The sequence below is a fragment of the Mus caroli genome, unplaced genomic scaffold, assembly GCF_978045245.1.
Source record: "Mus caroli unplaced genomic scaffold, Mus_caroli_1 scaffold_12, whole genome shotgun sequence".
NCBI classification, from domain to species: domain Eukaryota; kingdom Metazoa; phylum Chordata; class Mammalia; order Rodentia; family Muridae; genus Mus; species Mus caroli.
The window spans coordinates 18,892,074-18,911,766 of NW_028227267.1; the positions used below are offsets into that span (position 1 = coordinate 18,892,074).

Genomic DNA, 19,693 nt, shown 5'->3' on the forward strand with positions numbered 1-19,693 from the left:
TATATGTAAAAGATTTCTGGGACAGACCTTTCTGTTCATCTCAAATGTGATACATAAATCCTATTTTCTATAAAATGGCTGTCTCTGGTTTTAGAATGAAATTTACATCTTTGGGGCTCATTTGTTTTTGTGACAGGGTCTTGCTGTGTGGTCCAGGCTGGCCTAGAACTTGCTGTATAGCCTTGGCTAGCTTCATACACTCTTGACCTTCCTCAATGCTGTTGGGATTACAGGCATGGAACATTGACTCCAGCTGGGGCCAGTCTTGGAGTTACTATGTATTAGGTTCTATGCTTTGAACTGTTTTTTTTGTTTGTTTGTTTTGTTGTTTTATGATGCTAGGGCCTTTGTGCACACAAGCCACACTCTCAGCCTTATTGTAAGGAAATCCGTGTAGAACATTCTGCGTCCTAATCCCAGGTACTAGCTCAGAAGCCACTGAGAACATCCTTGTTACTATCTGTCCTGAGGGATGATCCAGACAGTCCCCACCGTGAGCACTACCTCTAGGTGAAGTCCCAGCTATGCTTAGTGATTGAGCTTCAGTTTCTCTCAGCTACATAATGTGTACATGACATCTAGGTCTGGAATTGGGTATGACCCATGTGAGGTGCATGGTCTTGGGCCTGATGTATCATCACAGCAATCTCTGGGTAATGACTTACAAGAGGGTGACATTTCCCATGTGTCAGAGATCCTTAGGAAAGGGGGCTTATCTAAGCAAGGAGCTGAGATCGCCAAAGGTTAGAGGTGGATTTTCCTCTCATGCTTGGTCACTGAAATGTGGAATTCTTCATTGCTGAATTCTCAGGGAAGAGAGGTTTGGGGCAAGCACATGACTAAGAGTTTCCTTAGGTGGGTAGGGACATAGCATAGCTCATGGAGAAGAGATGTGGGCTCTGGCTGCGGTGAGTAATGCATTCATGCCATATAGAATTCCTGAATCAGGTGATGTCAGGTTAGAGGTGGGCGTGGTCACTCTGACATCATAGAGGTTAGGCTGAGTCTTCAGTCTTGGAGTTTCCATGAAGTCAGAGCTCAGCTCCTTGGGTTGAGAGTTTGGTTGGCGTAGTAGTTAAAGCCATTTTGGGAGCAGCCAGCATCCTCAGAACAGCTGGCTGTGATGGTGTGGACCCTGAGCAGGCATTCTGTGCCCGTGTCCACGAGCCTCTGCAGTCCTTTCTACTGTGGGGCTGCCGAGGGACTTCATTTGAGGCGCAGATCTCAGCTGACTAATAACTGATAATCGCGCAAGCACAACAGCGTACAGGTGAGAAGATGAGGCTACAGGCTGGTTTGTGATTAATATAGACAATATGTCAAACGGTTGGCAAAGGACAGAACTCTTGAGCTCTTGGTGGTACAGAAAGTACACACGAGCTTCTTAGGATCATTACCTAAAATCTTGAGGTCACACAGGTACTTTACCTGTGACCCCAAACCCTCACCTTTTTGTTTAGTTGTAGGCTAGGTTTACATTGTCCACAGTGGCCTTGAAGTTACTCTATGGCCCAGGCCAACTTCAAACTTGTGACTCTTTTTGCCTTGGTCCTTTGAATAGCTTTGATTATAGGCTTATCCCCAACCACTTTAAAAGTATTTTAGGAACATTATTTATTTACTCACTTTAAAATTTGTGTATTTCTGGTACAGGTCAAAGATGTGTTGTTGTTGTTTTTGGAGTTGCCTGCTGACCTGGGGTACTCCAGGCACCCAGGACAAGTCAAAGGGAAAGCCATCCCTCCTTGAGCTGTGACCTGCCTCCTGTCAATTTCAGAGGGGTCCAGACTTAGAAGGTGGGAGGGCTTGTGTTTCCTGAGGATGTGTGTGTTCTGTCTCCATCCAGTGGAATCTAGGGGTACAGCAAGCATGTAAGAATTTTCTGAAAACCACTCCCTAAAGGCAGAGGCAAGGTCGTCCTCTGCAGCTCTCGGCAATTTTCAGAGGCCCAAGCCAGGTTTTGGTTTTTATGTGAAGCATCTTTTAAAGTAACACAGGAAATCCTGGCTTGTTGCTTGCTAGTAAGTCCTCAGTACCTAATGTGTGCATACATACATCAGTAGCCCTCAGTACCTAATGTGTGCATACATACATCAATAGTCCTCAGTTCCTAATGTGTGCATACATACATCGGTAGCCTCAGTACCTAATGTGTGCATACATACATCAGTAGCCCTCAGTACCTAATGTGTGCATACATACATCAGTAGCCCTCAGTACCTAATGTGTGCATACATACATCAGTAGCCCTCAGTACCTAATGTGTGCATACATACATCAGTAGCCCTCAGTACCTAATGTGTGCATACATACATCAGTAGCCCTCAGTACCTAATGTGTGCATACATACATCAGTAGCCTTCAGTACCTAATGTGTGCATACATACATCGGTAGCCTCAGTACCTAATGTGTGCATACATACATCAGTAGTCCTTCAGTACCTAATGTGTGCATACATACATCGGTAGTCCTCAGTACCTAATGTGTGCATACATACATCAGTAGCCCTCAGTACCTAATGTGTGCATACATACATCAGTAGTCCTCAGTTCCTAATGTGTGCATACATACATCAGTAGTCCTCAGTTCCTAATGTGTGCATACATACATCGGTAGTCCTCAGTACCTAATGTGTGCATACATACATCAGTAGCCCTCAGTACCTAATGTGTGCATACATACATCAGTAGCCCTCAGTACCTAATGTGTGCATACATACATCAGTAGCCTTCAGTACCTAATGTGTGCATACATACATCGGTAGCCTCAGTACCTAATGTGTGCATACATACATCGGTAGCCTCAGTACCTAATGTGTGCATACATACATCGGTAGCCCTAATGCATACATATATCAGTAGCCCTCGGCACCTAATGTGTGCACCAAGTGGTGAACCTGTATATGCTTTCTAGATGGCATAAGATGTGGTACCTTATGTCTTCAAAAATCAAAACATCAAATTTCTGAGATGCTTGGTAGCTTTTCAGAATGATTTCACTGAGATAAAAATTTGCATATAGTAAAATTCACACATTTTAATTGCACTGTCAATAAAATTTTGAAAGCCACACACATCCACTGATTAATGAGCATCAGTGAAGACACAAAACCTCGCCAGTGTTTCAGGACCTTCCCTACACATCTTTCTAGGCAGCCACTGGGTTCTAGTACCACAGGATGACTTTTGCCTCTCCTAGGACTTCACGTGGAAATGAGATTGGAGACTCTTATTTTTTTTGGACCTGGCATCTCTAGCATAGTGTGTGTGAGACTCTTAACAGCATTTCTCAACCTGTGGAGCCCAGCTACCCTTTCACATGGGGGTCACATATCAGATATTTCCATCAGGATTCACTACAGTAGCAAAATTACAGTTAGGAATATTTTTATTCCTAACTGTAATTAGGAGTTGGGGGAGGGGGCGGGCACCACAGAATGAGGAACTGTATTAAAGGGTCACGGCGTTAGGAAGGCTGAGAACCACATCTGGGTTCTGCAAGATTTCGCTTCATGAAAAGCAATTCTGCAGATGTTTCATAGGTGCACTAAAGCCTAAAGCCTGGGACTCCCAGGATCCCGGGAGCACATACAGAGCCTGAGCTGCTTGCTTGAAGCTGGATCTCACTCTGGTGCCTGAGCTGGTTTTAACTCCTGCACTGAAGAGACCGATTAGCTTCAGCTTCTCAAATAGCTGGATTGGTGGGTGCATGCTGAAGGACCCAATAAAAAGCACTTCGCTCTTGAGTCATTTATTTAGTGTTTATTTAGTGTTTATTTATTTAGTGAGTGTGTGCGTGTGCGTGTGTGTGTCTTGTACCGGGGACCAAACTCAAGGCCTTAGATAAGCATTCTATCACTGAACTATAACATAGCCCAGCTGGAGCCTACTGAGTGCAAAACCAACTGTTTTAATTCAGGAATGCTAGGCTGGTTTAACATCAGAAAGATCAATTAATATAACAGTGTAACTTCATATACACACACTATTAGGATAAGACCCCAAAGTTACAGGGCTTTGACGGGACAGAAGAAACATTTACAAAACACAGAGGCATAGTATCAAGTTGCCCTCTAAATACTTAGCCTTACACCCAAGGGCAAGGGCAAGCCTCAGCCCTCATCAGCGAAGCCTCTTTATGCAGTCATAAAGGATGTCAGTTAATTGAGACTCACAACTGGCCAGAGTACAGAGAACAGATGGCGCTGGACTGCTCCTTATTTCACTGTCTCCCCACTAGGCTCAGGGAACACGTGGAAGATGAAACAGAAGGATTATAGGGGCCAGAGATGTGTGTATTGGAATATGGTGTCATTTTGAGATAAAAATGGTGAGGTGAGCACTGGCGAGGGGGCTCTACAGGTAAAGCCTTGCCACCAAGCCTGATGACTTAACTCTGGTCCTTAAGACCTATGTGATGGAAGGACTGACTCCAGCAGTCGTCTTTGACCTTCAGGCATGTATGACATCTCTGTGTTTATAACACACATACACAACAGATAAATGTTTTTAAAGAGATGTAACTGGCCATTAAGCACCCGAGAAGACACTGCAAATCATTAGTGATCAGAGAAATGCAGATGAAGACTACCGTGGGCTACTTCACACCCACTGGGATGTGTAATATAAAAAGTCGGATAGTACCAAGTGTAAGGATGTGGACGCCCTTCCTCGGATGGTTAGAGTCACCATTTACCCAAGGGGAATGAAAACATGTATGCATACAAAAAGTTGTATGGCGCTGGGCGTTGGTGGCGCACACCTTTAATCCCAGCACTCGGGAGGCAGAGGCAGGCGAATTTCTGAGTTCGAGTCCAGCCTGGTCTACAGAGTGAGTTCCAGGACAGCCAGGGATATACAGAGAAACCCTGTCTCGAAAAACCAAAAAAAAAAAAAAAAAAAAAAAAAAAAAGTTGTATGGCTGTTTAAGCATGTTACTAATTCTGAGTAAAAGTTCAGGACAACTTAAATGTCCTACAGTTCAGCTGTACCACTTAGGAAAGATTGTCATAGCTGGGCTTATTGACACCCCATTATAGGAGGAGGGGGCAGAGGAGACAGGGGACCCTTTTCCTGACTATCCAGCTGCTTTCCCTATCCAGCTGGTTGTGTGCAGCTCTACTCTAATTGTATGTGGCTTTGGGTCTCAGGAAAGAACTGGGGTATAGGCTGTAGAGGACCAGAAGGGGACCTCCATCTGTGAAGCCACAGGAAAACCATCAGTGTTGACAAAGACCTTTCAGTGTGGCTGCTTTGGGTCACCCTGGCTCCTGTCCATAATTTCTCTGCTGTAGAAATGGGTTGGTTCCACCAGGAGGTCTTTGGTGGAATCAAACTCTGGTTTGTCATGGGGGTTACAGAAGGAGAGGAGAGGAGAGGGGAGGAGAGGAGGGGAGGGGAGGAAAGGGGAGGAAAGGGGAGGAAAGGGGAGGGGAGGGGAGGGGAGGGGGGGAGGGGAGGGGAGGGGAGGGGGGAGGTGTTATTTAGTTATTCCCTGGGTAAACATTCTTACAACAGCATATGGGTGTGTGGGTATCTTTGGAAGCCAAAAGAGGGGTGTCTGGTGCCCAAGAGCGAGAGTTGCTTGCAGTTTTGAGCCAGCAGATGTGGGTGTTGGGAACTGAGTTCAGGTTCTCTGCAAGCGCAACAAACACTTACCTGCTGAGGCCCGGCTCCAGTCCCTGTGAGGAGCGGAGCGTTCCTTACACAATGTTGAAAACACTTGGCTCTGGGCATGGTTACACATGACCATGACCACATTAACAACCATTTGATGAGTGAATTGTGTGGAATGTGAACTGTTTCCTACTAGAAATATGTCTTAGCAGGGTCTTCTAATTCTTTTAGTATGGGAGATGCTTCCTCTGGGATCCTTCTGTCCTTCTGGAAGATACTAACAATTTGACCTACTTATGGGCTCTATGTGTGTGTGTGGAGGGGTCTCTCAGTGTCCTTTTTCAAAGTGTCTGACCCACATAAGCTTATCATGATATTTAAAAACAAAGATTTATGTGCTGGTGGGGCTGCGTGTATGTGCGGACACTATATGTATGAAAGTGCCTGCAGATGCCATATTCCCAGGAACTAAAGTTACCAAACAGTTGTAAGTTGCCTGATAATGGGTGCTGGGGAATGAACCTGGGTCCTCCCTCTGTAAGGGCAGCAAGGGCCTCTAACTGCTGAGCCATCTCTCCAGCCTAGTTATGGTATTTTTACCCAAAGCAATCAGTTCTCCTCAGGCACAGGTGGGTGAGGGAGGGACCGGAACTTGGGGGTTGGGTTGGTTTTGTCAGATCCATGCACATGTCCCCATCCCAAATTTTAGGGTCCCATCCTTTATGTTCTTTCACAGGAAAATCTTGACAAGACTGTAAATTCAAACGACAACGAGGGTGCAGCCACCTCCACAATTAAGGGTTTGTCTCATGTTTAGTGCAGTCAGCCCAGTGTGTTCGAGCATCTTTTCCCGTCACAGAAGATTTTGCGCCCTCAGTCTGTAGCTCTTACTGAGAACTGAAGGGCATACAAGTTTCATTTTCTTTTGGTAATCAATCAAGCATCCTCAAAAGAGCTCACCCATCACTGTCCTTTTGGTCATCCTTACTGTCATATGGTCAAGTGTCACAGACAGCTGGCCAGGTGTCATCCTAGGGTACCATGATTAATTGTGATGTCACTGCCTGCCGGGGAGTGCTAGCGTGCCATTTCTCACTGGCAGGCACTTCAGCTATTCCAGTCCAAATACATAACCGCACTCTGCAATCCTGATGCCACTCCTGTTACAAGCTGGGACCCAGCAGGAAACGGAAACAGCGCAATTGTTTGGACAAGGAAGGCAGTATCTGAGGGGACCAGAGGATGGCGGAGGGTCTCTCCCCAGGGCCTTCTGCTGACAGAGTACCCATCAAAGGAACACTTCTATTGGCTAGACAAGTGAGAGAGCTCTGTTTGCTGAGGCAGGTGATGATGAAGATAATGAGGTTACAAAAGAGAGGGTCAGGTACAACCTGTTAGCACTGACACACACATGCGTACATTTCCATAAGGAAAAGGAGGAAATCTTTTACAGATTAAACTCCCTGCCTGCAGGAAATGGCAGCTCTTAGATTCAGCCACCAGAGGACAGCAAAAGACCAGCTAGTTAGTACAAAAGGGGAAACACACACACACACACACACTCCCCTCAACTCCCAAAGCACAGGAAATTCTGGGCTGGCATGTATGTGGTGGGAGAACAAGGGACATAGTTTGAAGTCTCTATGACATGCTGGGCTTTGCTAAAACCCAACAGGGAATCAGGCAGAGAATGGAATTACCAGGGTGTGTGCCTGGCAAAAAGAGAGGAACAACCCGTGGGCCAAAGAAAGCTGACAGGTCCCAGGTTCGTTCTTCCCTGAGCAAGGCAGGAAGATGGCCTGCCAGTGGACAGGACAAGTGAAGGATCATTGGGTTAGAACAGGGTGCAGGGGGCCTGGGAAAGGCCAGTGGAATTCCAGGCTGCCTGGGAAAGAGACCTGAGTTCTGTGGGTTTTCCTGGAGCAACCCTGAGAGGTTGTTTTGTTTTTTTTTTTTTTTGGTTTTTCGAGACAGGGTTTCTCTGTGTAGTCGTGGCTGTCCTGGAACTCACTCTGTAGCCCAGGCTGGCCTCGAACTCAGAAATCCGCCTGCCTCTGCCTCCCAAGTGCTGGGATTAAAGGCGTGCGCCACCACGCCCGGCCCCCTGAGAGGTTGTAGAAAGGGGCTTTTCGAGTCTCTCGGCCTCTTGGAGCCTTAGCTTCCTCTAGGTGACTACTTCCTCTTACCCCCGCCCCGACGAGTTACTTCAAGGAGCAAAAGAGATGATGTGTATGAAGTAGGTAGTCTGGTATCTGGCACACCTCACTCCCTGCCCCTCTGCCACCCTGGACCCATTTGACCCAGCTTCCCTCGGAGCTCACCTCTGACCCACGAATGGGAACAGAGATGGAGAGGACAGCACAACCAACCTGTTACCAGAGAGTCACTGCCGTCTGTTTACCAGTCTCTCTTCAGAGCTCCCTACCCCCAAATACCAAGGCCATGAGTTGTCTAATTTGGGCCAGGACACTCCAGTATCCAATAGATGTGACTGTGACCGAAGTGACATCACAGAAAACAGGATTCCTTCAACTGTGGAGGAAACTTGTGGCTGTGCTGGGCTCAGGGCCCAGGGCTGGCTCTTGTCCCCATCTCAGATCTCCCTCTGCTGATGAGGGACTTAAGGCCTGTGGGCCCACAGGAAGTTCGTTTCCCTTATGCTCTGAAGCTCCGTCACTCCTGTGAGAAAGCACTGGTCAAGAGGGGAAGGGTAAAGCTTTCCTGGACATCCTGGGGGCTAGACCCCACCCTCGTTGAGCCCCCCCACCACCAGGGAAGCGCACCATCTTACCCCCCACCCCCAAGGGCTCTGAGACTGCTGCAGGCAGCTAGCTGGCCTGCTGTGTGAGTTTTGTGTGTTTGTGCATACAAGTGGGGGAGGGGTGGGAGTGAGGGTAGGGCAGGGGAGCCAAGACCTCTAACACCTCCCCTGGGACTCCAGCATCAGGATAGATGAGGGAGGAAGTATGAAGGGGCCCTGAGCCCAGGACAGGCTGTTCCTAGCTCTGGCCAGAGCTGTGAGGGAACATTCAGCAGGCTTAACTCCCTGAGAGGCAAGCCCACCCTCAGCCATCGCCCTTCTCCACCTCAGCTGCTTCTCTACCTGCCAGGGGGCCAGGCTCAGGCACCTTGGTTAGCCAGGGGCTGTTTGGATGCCCAACCTTGGTACTTTCAGGCCATAGAGAACTGGGGTCAGGACACCTGGACACCAGTGGGGCCTGGCTGCTCATCTTACAGCGGATCTAACTCAATATCAGGGGCCCAAGCCTGGCCCCAAAGAAGATGGTAACTGAGACCCCAGCACAGTTGTAGGTATCCGGACCCTCCAGTCTCAGTTGCTCCACTGGCCCCATTGGCATATTTCCCTCCACTTCAGCTCCCCCTAAGACTAGTAGAAGGACTTGTGAGACTAGAATGCCCAGAGAGCTGCCAGAGTCTGGGAGGGAGGGGACAACTTGAGGATCAAATCCTGCCTCTGCCACAAGCCCAGTTGGTGACATCAGGAACTTTCTGGGTACCCTAGCTTGTTCCTAAATCTGGGCTGGCTTCTCACATCCCTCCAAAATCTCTTCTTTAGCAGCTGCTGCTCTCTCCTAGGCAGGCCCCTTAGTGGCTATCACCTCTGTAAATGAGCAGTAAATCCAAACGGAAAGCCTTCCTGTCCAGGGAAATTATTGATTTCCACGGATTGAGGAAGTGTCAAAATCCAGCCCGTGTTTGCTTTGAGTTTGGTTTTCTTTGTGTGTGTGTGTGTGGGGGGGGGGGTTGTCTCAAAGCACCAAAGTGCACACACACACTCACACACTTCACACATACATGCACATGTATACACACACACACACACACACATTGGGGCTTGATGGGGGACATGTGGGGAGAAGGCTGAGCCAGACAACTGAAAGCCAACCTGGAAGCTTCAGGCTGGGCTCCGAGTGAGCAGATAGCACAGGGGCCCTGGGTTCAAGGCTCACTCCTCTTCCCACTCCCTCAGGCAAGTGTTCCCACTCCTGAGCTAAGTGTTGCTGGCTAAGCTGCAGACAGTGGGACCAAGAGGTCGTCTCCCCTGGGTCTGCCTTACTGCCAGGCAGCTGCTGGGACTCATGTTCACTGGTCTCCTTTATCTGGATAGTATGCTGAGGGAGTGGCGCCTCAGAGAGATGGATGAAGCGGGGGGGGGGGGGGGGGGGGGGAGGCAGGGCTGGTCTAGAAGGCAGCCCTGCAGAGGACAGGGAGCTCTCAGGCAGCTAGTAGTTGAGGTCCCAGCAGTTGGCAAGTGACCAACTGTGGAGCTGCACACACAAGTCACCCTGTCCTTTGCTTACTCTGCTCTGTGGGGTCCCCTGCACTCACCTGCCTGGCCAAACTGATACTGACTACCCAAGCAGACCGCAGCCTGCCTGACATTCACACACCCGATGATAAGTGGAAATTCTCTTTATGTTACGCTGAAGAAGAGGGCTCCGTGGCTTCCAGGGTTCACCATACAACCCAAATCAGATAAGGGCCTTGCTTCTGGGGTTAGTCGTCTGTGTTTTTGCTGTCCTGTCCCCTTGTTCCCTCTGGTTTTCTCAGCTCTGTCTGGAGGCCACAGTCTGGAGGCAGGAGCTCACCCACACACATGCACTTTGACCTGTTTAAATTTAGCAATCTGGATATTAAAACTCAGAATTGGGATTCCCCATTTTCATCCCCATCCCCTGCCCAGCAGGCAGCAGTAGTCTCACATGGTGGGTTGGCTCCAGCCAGGGACTGGATGCTCCTGAAGCGGTACTGGAGGCCCCTCCCACTAACCCCTCACAGACAGTACCAATACCCAGTCCGTCCATCAACACCCCCCTACCCCTCCTGCCAGGGCCATAAGGGGACTCCTCAAACCAAGTGATGCTCAAGGGGCACAGTGCACCCAGGGGATCTTTAAGAACCCAAGGACACATTCAGACCAATATATTAGCATTGCTTCTCTGGAGGTGACGGGTGAGCCACAAGGCTGAGGGGAAGTACTGGTCCTTCATCAAGAGGCTTCATGGACAGGTTGCTTCTCATGTGTTCCTTTGCCCTACAGATGCCAGCTGGTGACAGCCCTATGCAGTCCCTCCTTTGCTCAAAAGAACTCCCTATTCCCTCTCCTCTGGAGCCTTCCATTTGTTTGCACGTGATAGCCAGGATCTCGGACCCTAATCCTGGCTCACAGTCAAGCACGTGCCGCCACACTGGAGCCCGGGGCTGCAGTCTGAGGCTGAGTTACTCCTATATATGGTTACCCAGGAGAGAGTCCCATCTGAACTAACGTGTGACTTAATCTGCTGACAATCTCACCCAGTTGGGGCCCCACTTGGCGAGAACCCTCACTCTGGAAGGAGTGTCCACATGAGGAGGGCAAAGGGGCTGGGAGGAGGCAGGTCATTGGTGGAAACAGGGCAGAGACAACATGTTCAACTTTGAAACTAAATGCCACCCAAGTTCTTCCCACCCCTGCTTTGTCCCACATCTGTGAAAAGGTCCAGCTTCCACCCCCCAACCCCGCCCCATGTTCCTGTATACAAACTCATGAGCCTCCATCTTTCCAAAATCCTTTTAATACAGCACAGAAAGGCTATATTTTCATAGGCAAGCTTTATATAGTCTCCAGGAATAAGGCACACAACGGAATGCCACCCCGAGGCCGGCCCTTTCAGGGAGGGGAGGAACTTTCTCCATGTACCCTCCAGGCGGGGCTCACGGGCTCTGTTTGTCTTTTTAGCTGAGTGCACACACACGAACAGATACAGACACAGACAGGGTCACCACACAGGGCTGCAGGAGCTGGTACAGGGAAGTTGGCCATAGAGCAGGGGATAAGCCTCATTGCCACTTCCCAGAGGGCTGCACACACCCTTCATTTCAGTATTAGTTGTTGCACTGGCTACACTGTAGTGAGGTTGGATTAGACTTTAAAGTAAATTCAAGTCCATTAGAGCTAGGGGGCAGGTGTGAGGGCTTAGTGGACAGATCCAAGATCAAAGAGCATGGGGCTTCCAGGCAGGCCTGGAACCTCCTCCGGGGTCCTTGTACCTCCTTGGGTCCTGCTGACAAGGCCACTGGGCTCACAGACCAAAGGGTCTGTTTGTTCGATGAGTCCTCTTCGTTTGTCCGTTCCCCACCCTTCTCCTAAAAAGTAATAAAACTGTAGTAACAAGGCAATAACACAAAGATGCAGGGGGAAAGATTCCATGCCACCTGTCATCTTCATCGGAAGAGGCACAAAGGATCGCTGTTCCCTTTTTACCGTGTTGCCCACTGATAACTTCCCTTAAAAAGGCAATACTTCCAAATACACATATGTATAAATACAGGGCAAGAGCATATTAATAAGTCTAAACACTTGAATAATATACTGGCTGCTTAATACTGATATTTTCATCCAAGGAAAACAAAATTAATAAAAAAAACCCATAGCTTAAAAGATTGCAAAGATTTTTTTCCTCGTTAGAATTATGTACCAGCGTCATATAATAATTCTATGTAGATAATATTTCCTCCTTAATCTAGTTCACTTGCATACTTTTTACAGACCAAAGCATAGAAAAAATAACAAGAAAAAAAAGGAAAAGTTCTCACCATAAATATCTTCTTATAGCTCAACCAGACTTGCAAAATACATCTAAAAATCAGTTTGATATGGATTGCGCTTTCAAAAGCACTGACATTTAAGCGCATGCCTTTCTGTTGTTTTCAATTTTAATAGTATCAAGCCATCATATTTTTCTTTTCTTTTTTTTTAAAAAAAAAGACCCTCAAATATATACAAACAAAAATCATTATGAAGAATTTGGGGGTTGGGGGAAGGCTACCAAGTTCCATGTCCAAAGAAAAACTGGTAACCATGCAGAAATTTTAACATCTATGAATTTTTTCCCAAAATACACACATAGCATTTTTTTAAAAAAAAGAAAGAATTCTGTGTCAAGTATAACTCAAAATAAATAGAAATTCACAAGCAGAGCTATTGAATACTTCATATGGGGTAAACACCATTCTCTCTCAACTAGATCACTAGATCTACCGACTGCAAGCGATTGTCCCTTTTGAGTGTACTACAACCACACGCTTTCCTGTCCCCTGGGCTTGTAGGCCCTCTGAGCATTGACTTTCCCGGCACCCAGCCTTGACAGTGGCATCTTTTGCTAGCCTCAGGAAGATCACACGTTCAGCAGGACGGGTGAGCGGGGCCTGGCTGTACACAGACATCAGTCCAGTGACCAAAATGGTCCCTTTAGGCTGATAGCTCACCTTCTACTGGCCCTGGCTTTCTGAAGACTGTCGCTAGCTCTTTGCATCTTTGACCCAATTTACCTACTCCCAATTTGTCCTCATTTGGGACACAGGTGCACTGTCCATTACTGTGAACACCCTCTTTAGAGTCCCAGTGGGATGCCAAACAGAAAAAAAATCCCTTTCTTAGCAACAGGAAGCTTGGCATGGGGCAGCCTTAGTGCAGCAGCAAGACTGTTGAGTCCTTGGTGCTGGGTGCTCAACGTCTGCAGCCTAGCATGCTACCACTCGAGGGCAGCACGGTGGCAGCTAATAGTCTGGGCCGCCACAGATAATACCTTTGTTAAGTGCTCAGAGAGTATGTTCTCCCAAAATCTACCCTGCAGCTAGCTGCTGCAGACATACAACCATCTCTTCCACTTACCCCCTGGACCCTTGCTTAACACTTCACATCAGTCGTACAAAACATTTTCATTTGAAAACAAAAGGCAACTGGGCACCATATGTAAACACTGAATTTCAGGCCGATTTTATGGTCTGATTTTTTTTTTTCCCTCTCTCTCTCCATAGAAGCATAGTATGAGGCAAAGTCAAGAAACTCAGTCCTGGCAGCTGGTGAAGAGGAAAAAGACCAGAGAGGTGTGGCTTGTCACAGGGTAGGGGGCACACTGCTGACCCTGGCCAGGACAACAGCCACCCTGCGACCATGTGACATGCCAGGTAATCTCTCTGCCTCCTTAGGAAGCAGGAAATCTCTGTCCCCAGTTTCCAAAAGAGAGATTCCGTGGCTCATTTTAGGCTTGCCCAGTGTTGGGGGCTGAGGAGGAAGAGGAGGAGGAGGGGTCCTCTCTCGTCTTCTCAGGGGATGGGAACAACAATCAGGTAAGGAGGGCTATAGGAGAGGACATCCTAAGTGGCTATCAGGACAGAGGCTGGAGGGCGGGGCACCTAGATGTTTAGAGACAAATCTCCCCCGACCCCCTACCCCCAGGGACATTCTGTGTTCCAGAGGCAGCCAGCTCTCTTCTAGAAGTTCAGAGATCACAGGGACCTCTTGCTTTCTGGTGGCACTTCGTCATTTAACTAACGGGGAGACTAAGGCTGGGGATGAGATGTCCTCGCCCCAAGTGGCAGAAAGCGGCTCCAGACTGCCAAGGCCCCCATCCTTCATGCCAGAACAGCCTTACAGCTTTTGTGGGGTGGCATCCCGACCATGGGTGGGAGGCTAAGGGTAAAGAGAGAGAGCAGGTGACAGAACCCAAGCCTACAGGACAGTCTGGGGGAGGTCATGGGAAGTGGTGATGCCTCATGTCCCTAGGATGTCTTGGCACACTGGTCACTGCTTGATGTCCCCATTGCCTGACCCTCTTGCCTGTCTCATTGGCAGAGGGAGGCTGTGTTTAGCTACCAGGTACAGTGCAGTGATGTCAGGGCTGGTGAGATTAAGGACTCAGTATGGGCAGGGACAGAGGGCCACTCCTCAGTAGCTGCTAGAAGAAGTGACTGTCCACTGTGGCTACAGATCAGGAATGACTTGGGACTTTCTAGAGTGGTTTTTCATACGAGGCAAGCTGCAAGGTGCTGGGTGGGACAGGGCCTGGTTGGTCTTGGAGGGAGAACTTCCCACAGGCCTCAGGATTCACAGTTCATTTAGTGTATTTGTGGCAGATGCAGGGTCGCTCAGCCCCCAAAGACACTGAGGATGAGAGCTTTCAAGACCATCAAGACCTCTGCTGGCCTCTGTCCTTCTACAGAACCCAGGCCTATGGTGAAGAGTCCCTGAGCCTCCTGTCTCTGCACCCTGTTGGGAGCATGTCAGCTACTCTGCCAGCGTGTGAGACAAGGACACACGCCTCCTCTGCTTAAGCCCACAGGCCTGTGACATCTCCTCAAGCATGCGGACATTCAGCCCTTTGGGCAACACAGGGAGGTGGCAGCTGAGGGGTGCTACAGTGGTGGCCAAGATCACTGCACACGGCGACAGTAGTAGCCCAGGACCTTGCACTTTTCGCAGAGGTGCTGAGGGTGTTCCTTGCTCTGGTCAGACACATCCAGGCCGTCAGGCTTCTCCAGGGGCCTCTGCAGAGAAGGAGAGGAAGGGGCCAAGGGGCGGGGGTGGGGGGAGAGAATCTGCAGTTACAGAGATAGCTCAGCCAGTGCCTTGGCATCCCACCTCTTGCCTGTTTGCAGACGCTTGTGTCCCAGAGGAAGCTCAGATGAAATTCCTGGGCTGGCAAGAACCAAGGCAGGGGTATTAGACCCAGAGCCCATGGCAGATACATTGCTTGATCCACAGAGAGGTCTGGGCAACTGCCCCCTGAATGCAGATCAGAAATCTCCCAAATCTGGCTCAGAGTAAATTCAGGACAGGGGTGCAAAGGCATCTACCAGATGAAGAAACTGAGTCTCAGTCAAGAGAAGCCCCAAGTCACATCTGTCCCTTTCAATCCAGTGGCTCTGGGAGTCACTTACCCTGGACATAGCTACATTTCAGCCCCAGAGACAACAGGGCTCTTAGTTCCATAAAGCCAATCTGGGGTCTGGGGTCAACCCCAGCCAACTCCTGGCCTAGTGCCTGCCCATTTATCGAGTGACTACATGAACTCGTTTTCTAACAGAGAAACTGAGGCCCAGGGAAAGGAGGTGACTTAGCAGGCCTACTGTGCCCCTTTAGTGTGATCCTTGTCTGTAAAGCATGTTGTCACACTCATTTGCAAAGTTTGGAGAAACCCCAAGGGATACTGGCTATTGGTAACCTTGGCAGCATTAGGCGCACACAAGTACCCCTCTAAAAATTGCATGTGCTAAGTGTGTGTTCACGTGTATACATGTGTTGCTTCAGCTTGAGTGTGGAGGTCAGAGGACAACTTGGAGGAGTCGGTTCTCTTCTGCCATGTGAGTCCTTGGGATCAAACTCAGGTCATCAATGTTGGTGGCAAAGCCCCTTTTCCCTTGAGGTACCTCACCAGCCCTCAACCATTTTTTTGTACTTTGGATGGCTTGGGGTTCTTGGCTTCCTCTCCCTCCCTGACCTACCCATAATAGCCAGCCAAAGATCTGTAAACATCGTAAAGATCATGAGGAGTGGCTCTGTAGTGGACAGTATTTCAGCTGGCTACAAAGACTATTCTCCTTCCAAGCCCAGAATGACACCATGGCAGCAGAAGGGTCCTCCACTCAGACTCGGAAGCTCAGAGGAAGCTGGTCAGGGCCAGATGGGAGCCATCTGCCAAGAAGAGGGGAGCAGAAACTATAGGCTGACATGGGGTTGGGGAAAAGACCCTTGGATACCAGTGACATGCCCAGGATGGTCAGGGAAGGGCAGCTGATATGGACGCAGCCCACTGTGTAGACTGTTAATTACTCAAGAGTACCAGCTGCTTTTCTGCCTTGACCAGGCCTTGACCCAAGATGACATTCAGGGCAGTTAGGCAAATGGCTAGAGTGTTCTAAACGGTGAAGGTTTAGGCAGCAAGTGGCCAGAGTTCTACCTCTTAGCTGCCCTAGAAGGGGGTATCCCATAACTCAGCCTTTTAAGCTTTAGCTACAGAGGAAAGGCCTGGAAGAAGGAGAGCCTGGGCTTGGAACTGGGGGCCTTCCAGAGGACTGGCCTCACCCCTCCTATTCTCTCCCAGCAGGGGAGAGGAGAAAGAGCTTGACTTCCTGGCAGACCAGGTCCCAGAGGGCAGCTTACCCTCCATTCACTGTGTGGTCATGGCCTGGTCACCTGACCCCTATGAGACACCATCTCACTCCCTGCTGTGAAGTGAGTGGCTGGCTCCTTTTCAGGGAGTCAGCAAACCAAGTAAAGACAAAGGCTAGATGGAAGGACGCCCCTTCTGATGTCGTTGAGTCTGAAAATTAATGGGAGGGGGACAGTGATACAGGGTCACTCAGAGTAGGAGGTGCTAAGCCACCCCCTGCTGGTCCAGGGATCCCAGAAACAGAGTAGCACGGATCTCTCCATTTGGGTTTGCCTGCCTCCAGGGCGGGGTCATTGTATGTTCTATATGAAGAACTCCATCTTGAGCTGGAATCTGGTCCCTACGCTTTCATCTTGGATGTTCCCAGCACCCAGGGCCTCTTCCCGTGCTCTCTGCTCAGGATGGTGACTAGTTGAGCATGTTATCTACCCCAGGCCAAACCCAAGCTGTCTAGTCAGTTTCCATGGCTCCCCTCAGCTCTTCCCAGGCCCTCCACAAACCAGCTTTCTAGTAGAGGATAGAGGGACAAGAGTGGGCTAGCCTACACTGTCTCTGCTCCTCCTTTTGTGTGGCTAGGCACTGCCATGGAACTCAGGCTGACTCAAGGGGACAGCTTCCATGGGACTGGTGTTTTACCACAGATGAGGAAACCATAAGCCATTTAAAAGTCTTGCCCAGAGTGCTCCAGAGAGGAAACGGTGAACCCCAAGCCCCATACATGCTGCCTGCCCAGAGCTTGGTGTTAACTCTAGATCTCATGCACTCTCCTAGCCCATTCCAGGTCCCTGGCTTTCGGTCCCTGGGGCATCCTCCTCCTTTGTGACCGCTTCCACCCTTGTGGTCCTGAGAACTTGCTTGCACTGACTGCTCTGCCCACCCTGCCAGGCACTGCTGTCCTGGTTTTTATGCCAGGGGCTGACAGAGATCCAGAGCTCTCATGGGTAAGGGCAGAGCCAATGAGGAGAGCTGAGAGGCTTGCAGAGTGTTCTGAAAACTGCTCTGCCCATGTCTCTGCAGTGTGTCCACAGCTTGTAGTATCATACGTCAGACAGCTTTGAACACCATCTCTGCCATCCATTGGCTGATGGCTGCTACCTCAGCTCATCTTTCTACAGCCTGAGCTAACGGGTTAGTGACAGGTGTCATCTAGGCTTATCTGTGTGTGTGTGTGTGTGTGTGTGTGTGTGTGTGTGTGCACGTGTGCATGCGTGTACTAGACAGTAAATGATTCTATAACTACCGAGCTCCACAAAGACTTCATAATGTCTGTGTGGACAGTCAGCAAGTCATTTAGCATCTCTTTGCATGATTGTTCTCCTTCATAAAATATATGTAATAGAAGTCCTGTTTCATGGGGTTGTGGTTAGAAGGGTACCTGGCTCATGGGGGAACTGTCCATACATTAGTATTAATATTGAATATTATCAGTAATGTTTTGAAAGGGCAGGACCACCATCAGCTGAATCCTTGGGAAATACTCTTGGCCTACACTGGCCGGCCCAAGCCTGAGGTTCCTTAAAACTGTTTTTCTCCTTGGCCTTGGTCAATGTGGATTCTAGCCAGCTGCTAAGACTTGCTCAGCCTGCAGCCTCAAGTTGCCAGTGGGGAGCTGGGGGGAGCTCTCAGAATGACTCCCCTCCGTGGAAGGAAACACCCAGCAGCTGGGACTGATCTGTGAGCTGCCCCACCCCACCCCCAGCCCCCAGCAGGGGGGCAAAGCCCGTGTGTTTTCCTCTCTTCTGGGGTGGGAGGGGGGCTGGGTTGTCTGGGGGAGACACAGTTGGAGTCTGACAGGAAACAGATGTAGTGGGGGTAGGGTTTCTCAGAGGAGTGAGGTGGCCCAGGTCAGCACTGGGGGAGGGGCAAGAGGACAGGCTCCACTCCCTCACAAGGAGAGCAAGGGGGAGGTATTCCCAAAACTCAAACCAGAGAAAGGAACACAAAGACCCAGGAACCCAGAACGTGGCTGGTGTGTGCGCTGCAGGGTAGGATTGTTCAAAACCTATTGCCTCTGTGTACCTCAATCTTCCCAAAGGACACAGTAGGTGCTCAACAAATACTGGCTGGATGATGGTGAGTGGGAAGCATGGAGCTTCGAGCTCTTGAAAGATTCATCTAGATTGAGCTCTTCTGTGTAGAGCCGGGCTGGCAGGTCAGCAGGCTACACTTAGGCTATGCTGGTAGGATGTGGGATGGAGGAAGGCAGGGAAAGCCATCAGGGACCGAGGGATATCTTGGCAAGATGGAAGGGACCCCATACTTAGCCTGTCCTGCCAGACACTGGCCCACACAGAAAAACTGCCACGTGTCCAGTTCCTCTGGCTCTGAGTGTGCCCCATACTTGCTTTCTGTCTGGGTCATAAGACAGTCTGTGAGTCCCCCAGACCTGCAGCCCAGATCCTCAGAACCCAGACACTAGAGGGCTTGTAGAAACTGAACTGTCCTAATTCCCTGTCCCAGTCATCCACCACGGCTTACCCTTCCTGCCTACCCCTCCCACACACCTCAGCTTCAGGTTCCAGAGTATAGAGCCAGTTAAGCCTCAGTAGGGGCAAAGAATCACCCTGCAGGGAGCCTGAAAGAACGCTCTGCGACTTCCCCCCAGCCCCACCCACTGCAGGCTGCTCAGTCCCACAGCTAGCTCCACCCCCACCCCAGGCCCCGCCTACCCACCTGCTTGTGCGGGTACACATTGATGTGGCACTTGATGCACTCCTGCCCCATGTTGGCCCAAGAGTTCCCACTCATCCATTTTCTCTTGCATTTGGGGCACTTGTACTCGCCAAAGCAGCGCTTCTTGCCTTGGTACGGCGTCAGACCCTCACCTTTGGGGCGTGCCTGGAGAGACAGGAAGTAAATACAGGAAAATGAGGGCTCAGCCTTCAGCTCTCATGGCCTGCATCCCATCCCCATACTTGCTTTATGGTGTGCTGGGAATCAAACCTAGGACCTCGTGCAGACTGGACAAGCCCTCTACCCACTGAGCCACATCTCCAACCGAGTTAAGCTTGGCGTTTCTGTCACGACGGCACCAGTAGCTACTATATTCTCCTTCAGGGCTGCACGGTGGCAGAATTCATGCAAGTTCATCGTGTGCTACAATGAGTGCTTGGTACACATGT

The 19,693-nt window shown here is 49.7% G+C and overlaps 1 protein-coding gene across 2 annotated transcripts in view; it reads right to left on the reverse strand.

Moving 5' to 3' along the window:
- Positions 1-11,176: 11,176 nt before the first annotated feature.
- Zcchc24 (zinc finger CCHC-type containing 24) overlaps positions 11,177-19,693 on the reverse strand; it is a 51,774-nt gene continuing 43,257 nt past the window's right edge. The window contains exons 3-4 of one of the 2 annotated variants that reach the window (XM_021181638.3): positions 19,245-19,409; positions 11,177-11,763 (exon numbers count right to left, since the gene is read on the reverse strand). In XM_021181638.3, coding sequence (XP_021037297.1) covers positions 11,503-11,763; positions 19,245-19,409 — 426 coding nt within the window. In that variant the 3' untranslated portion in view covers positions 11,177-11,502. Of the gene's footprint in view, positions 14,947-19,244; positions 19,410-19,693 lie in introns of both variants that reach the window. The other variant, XM_021181639.3, reaches the window with a different exon arrangement.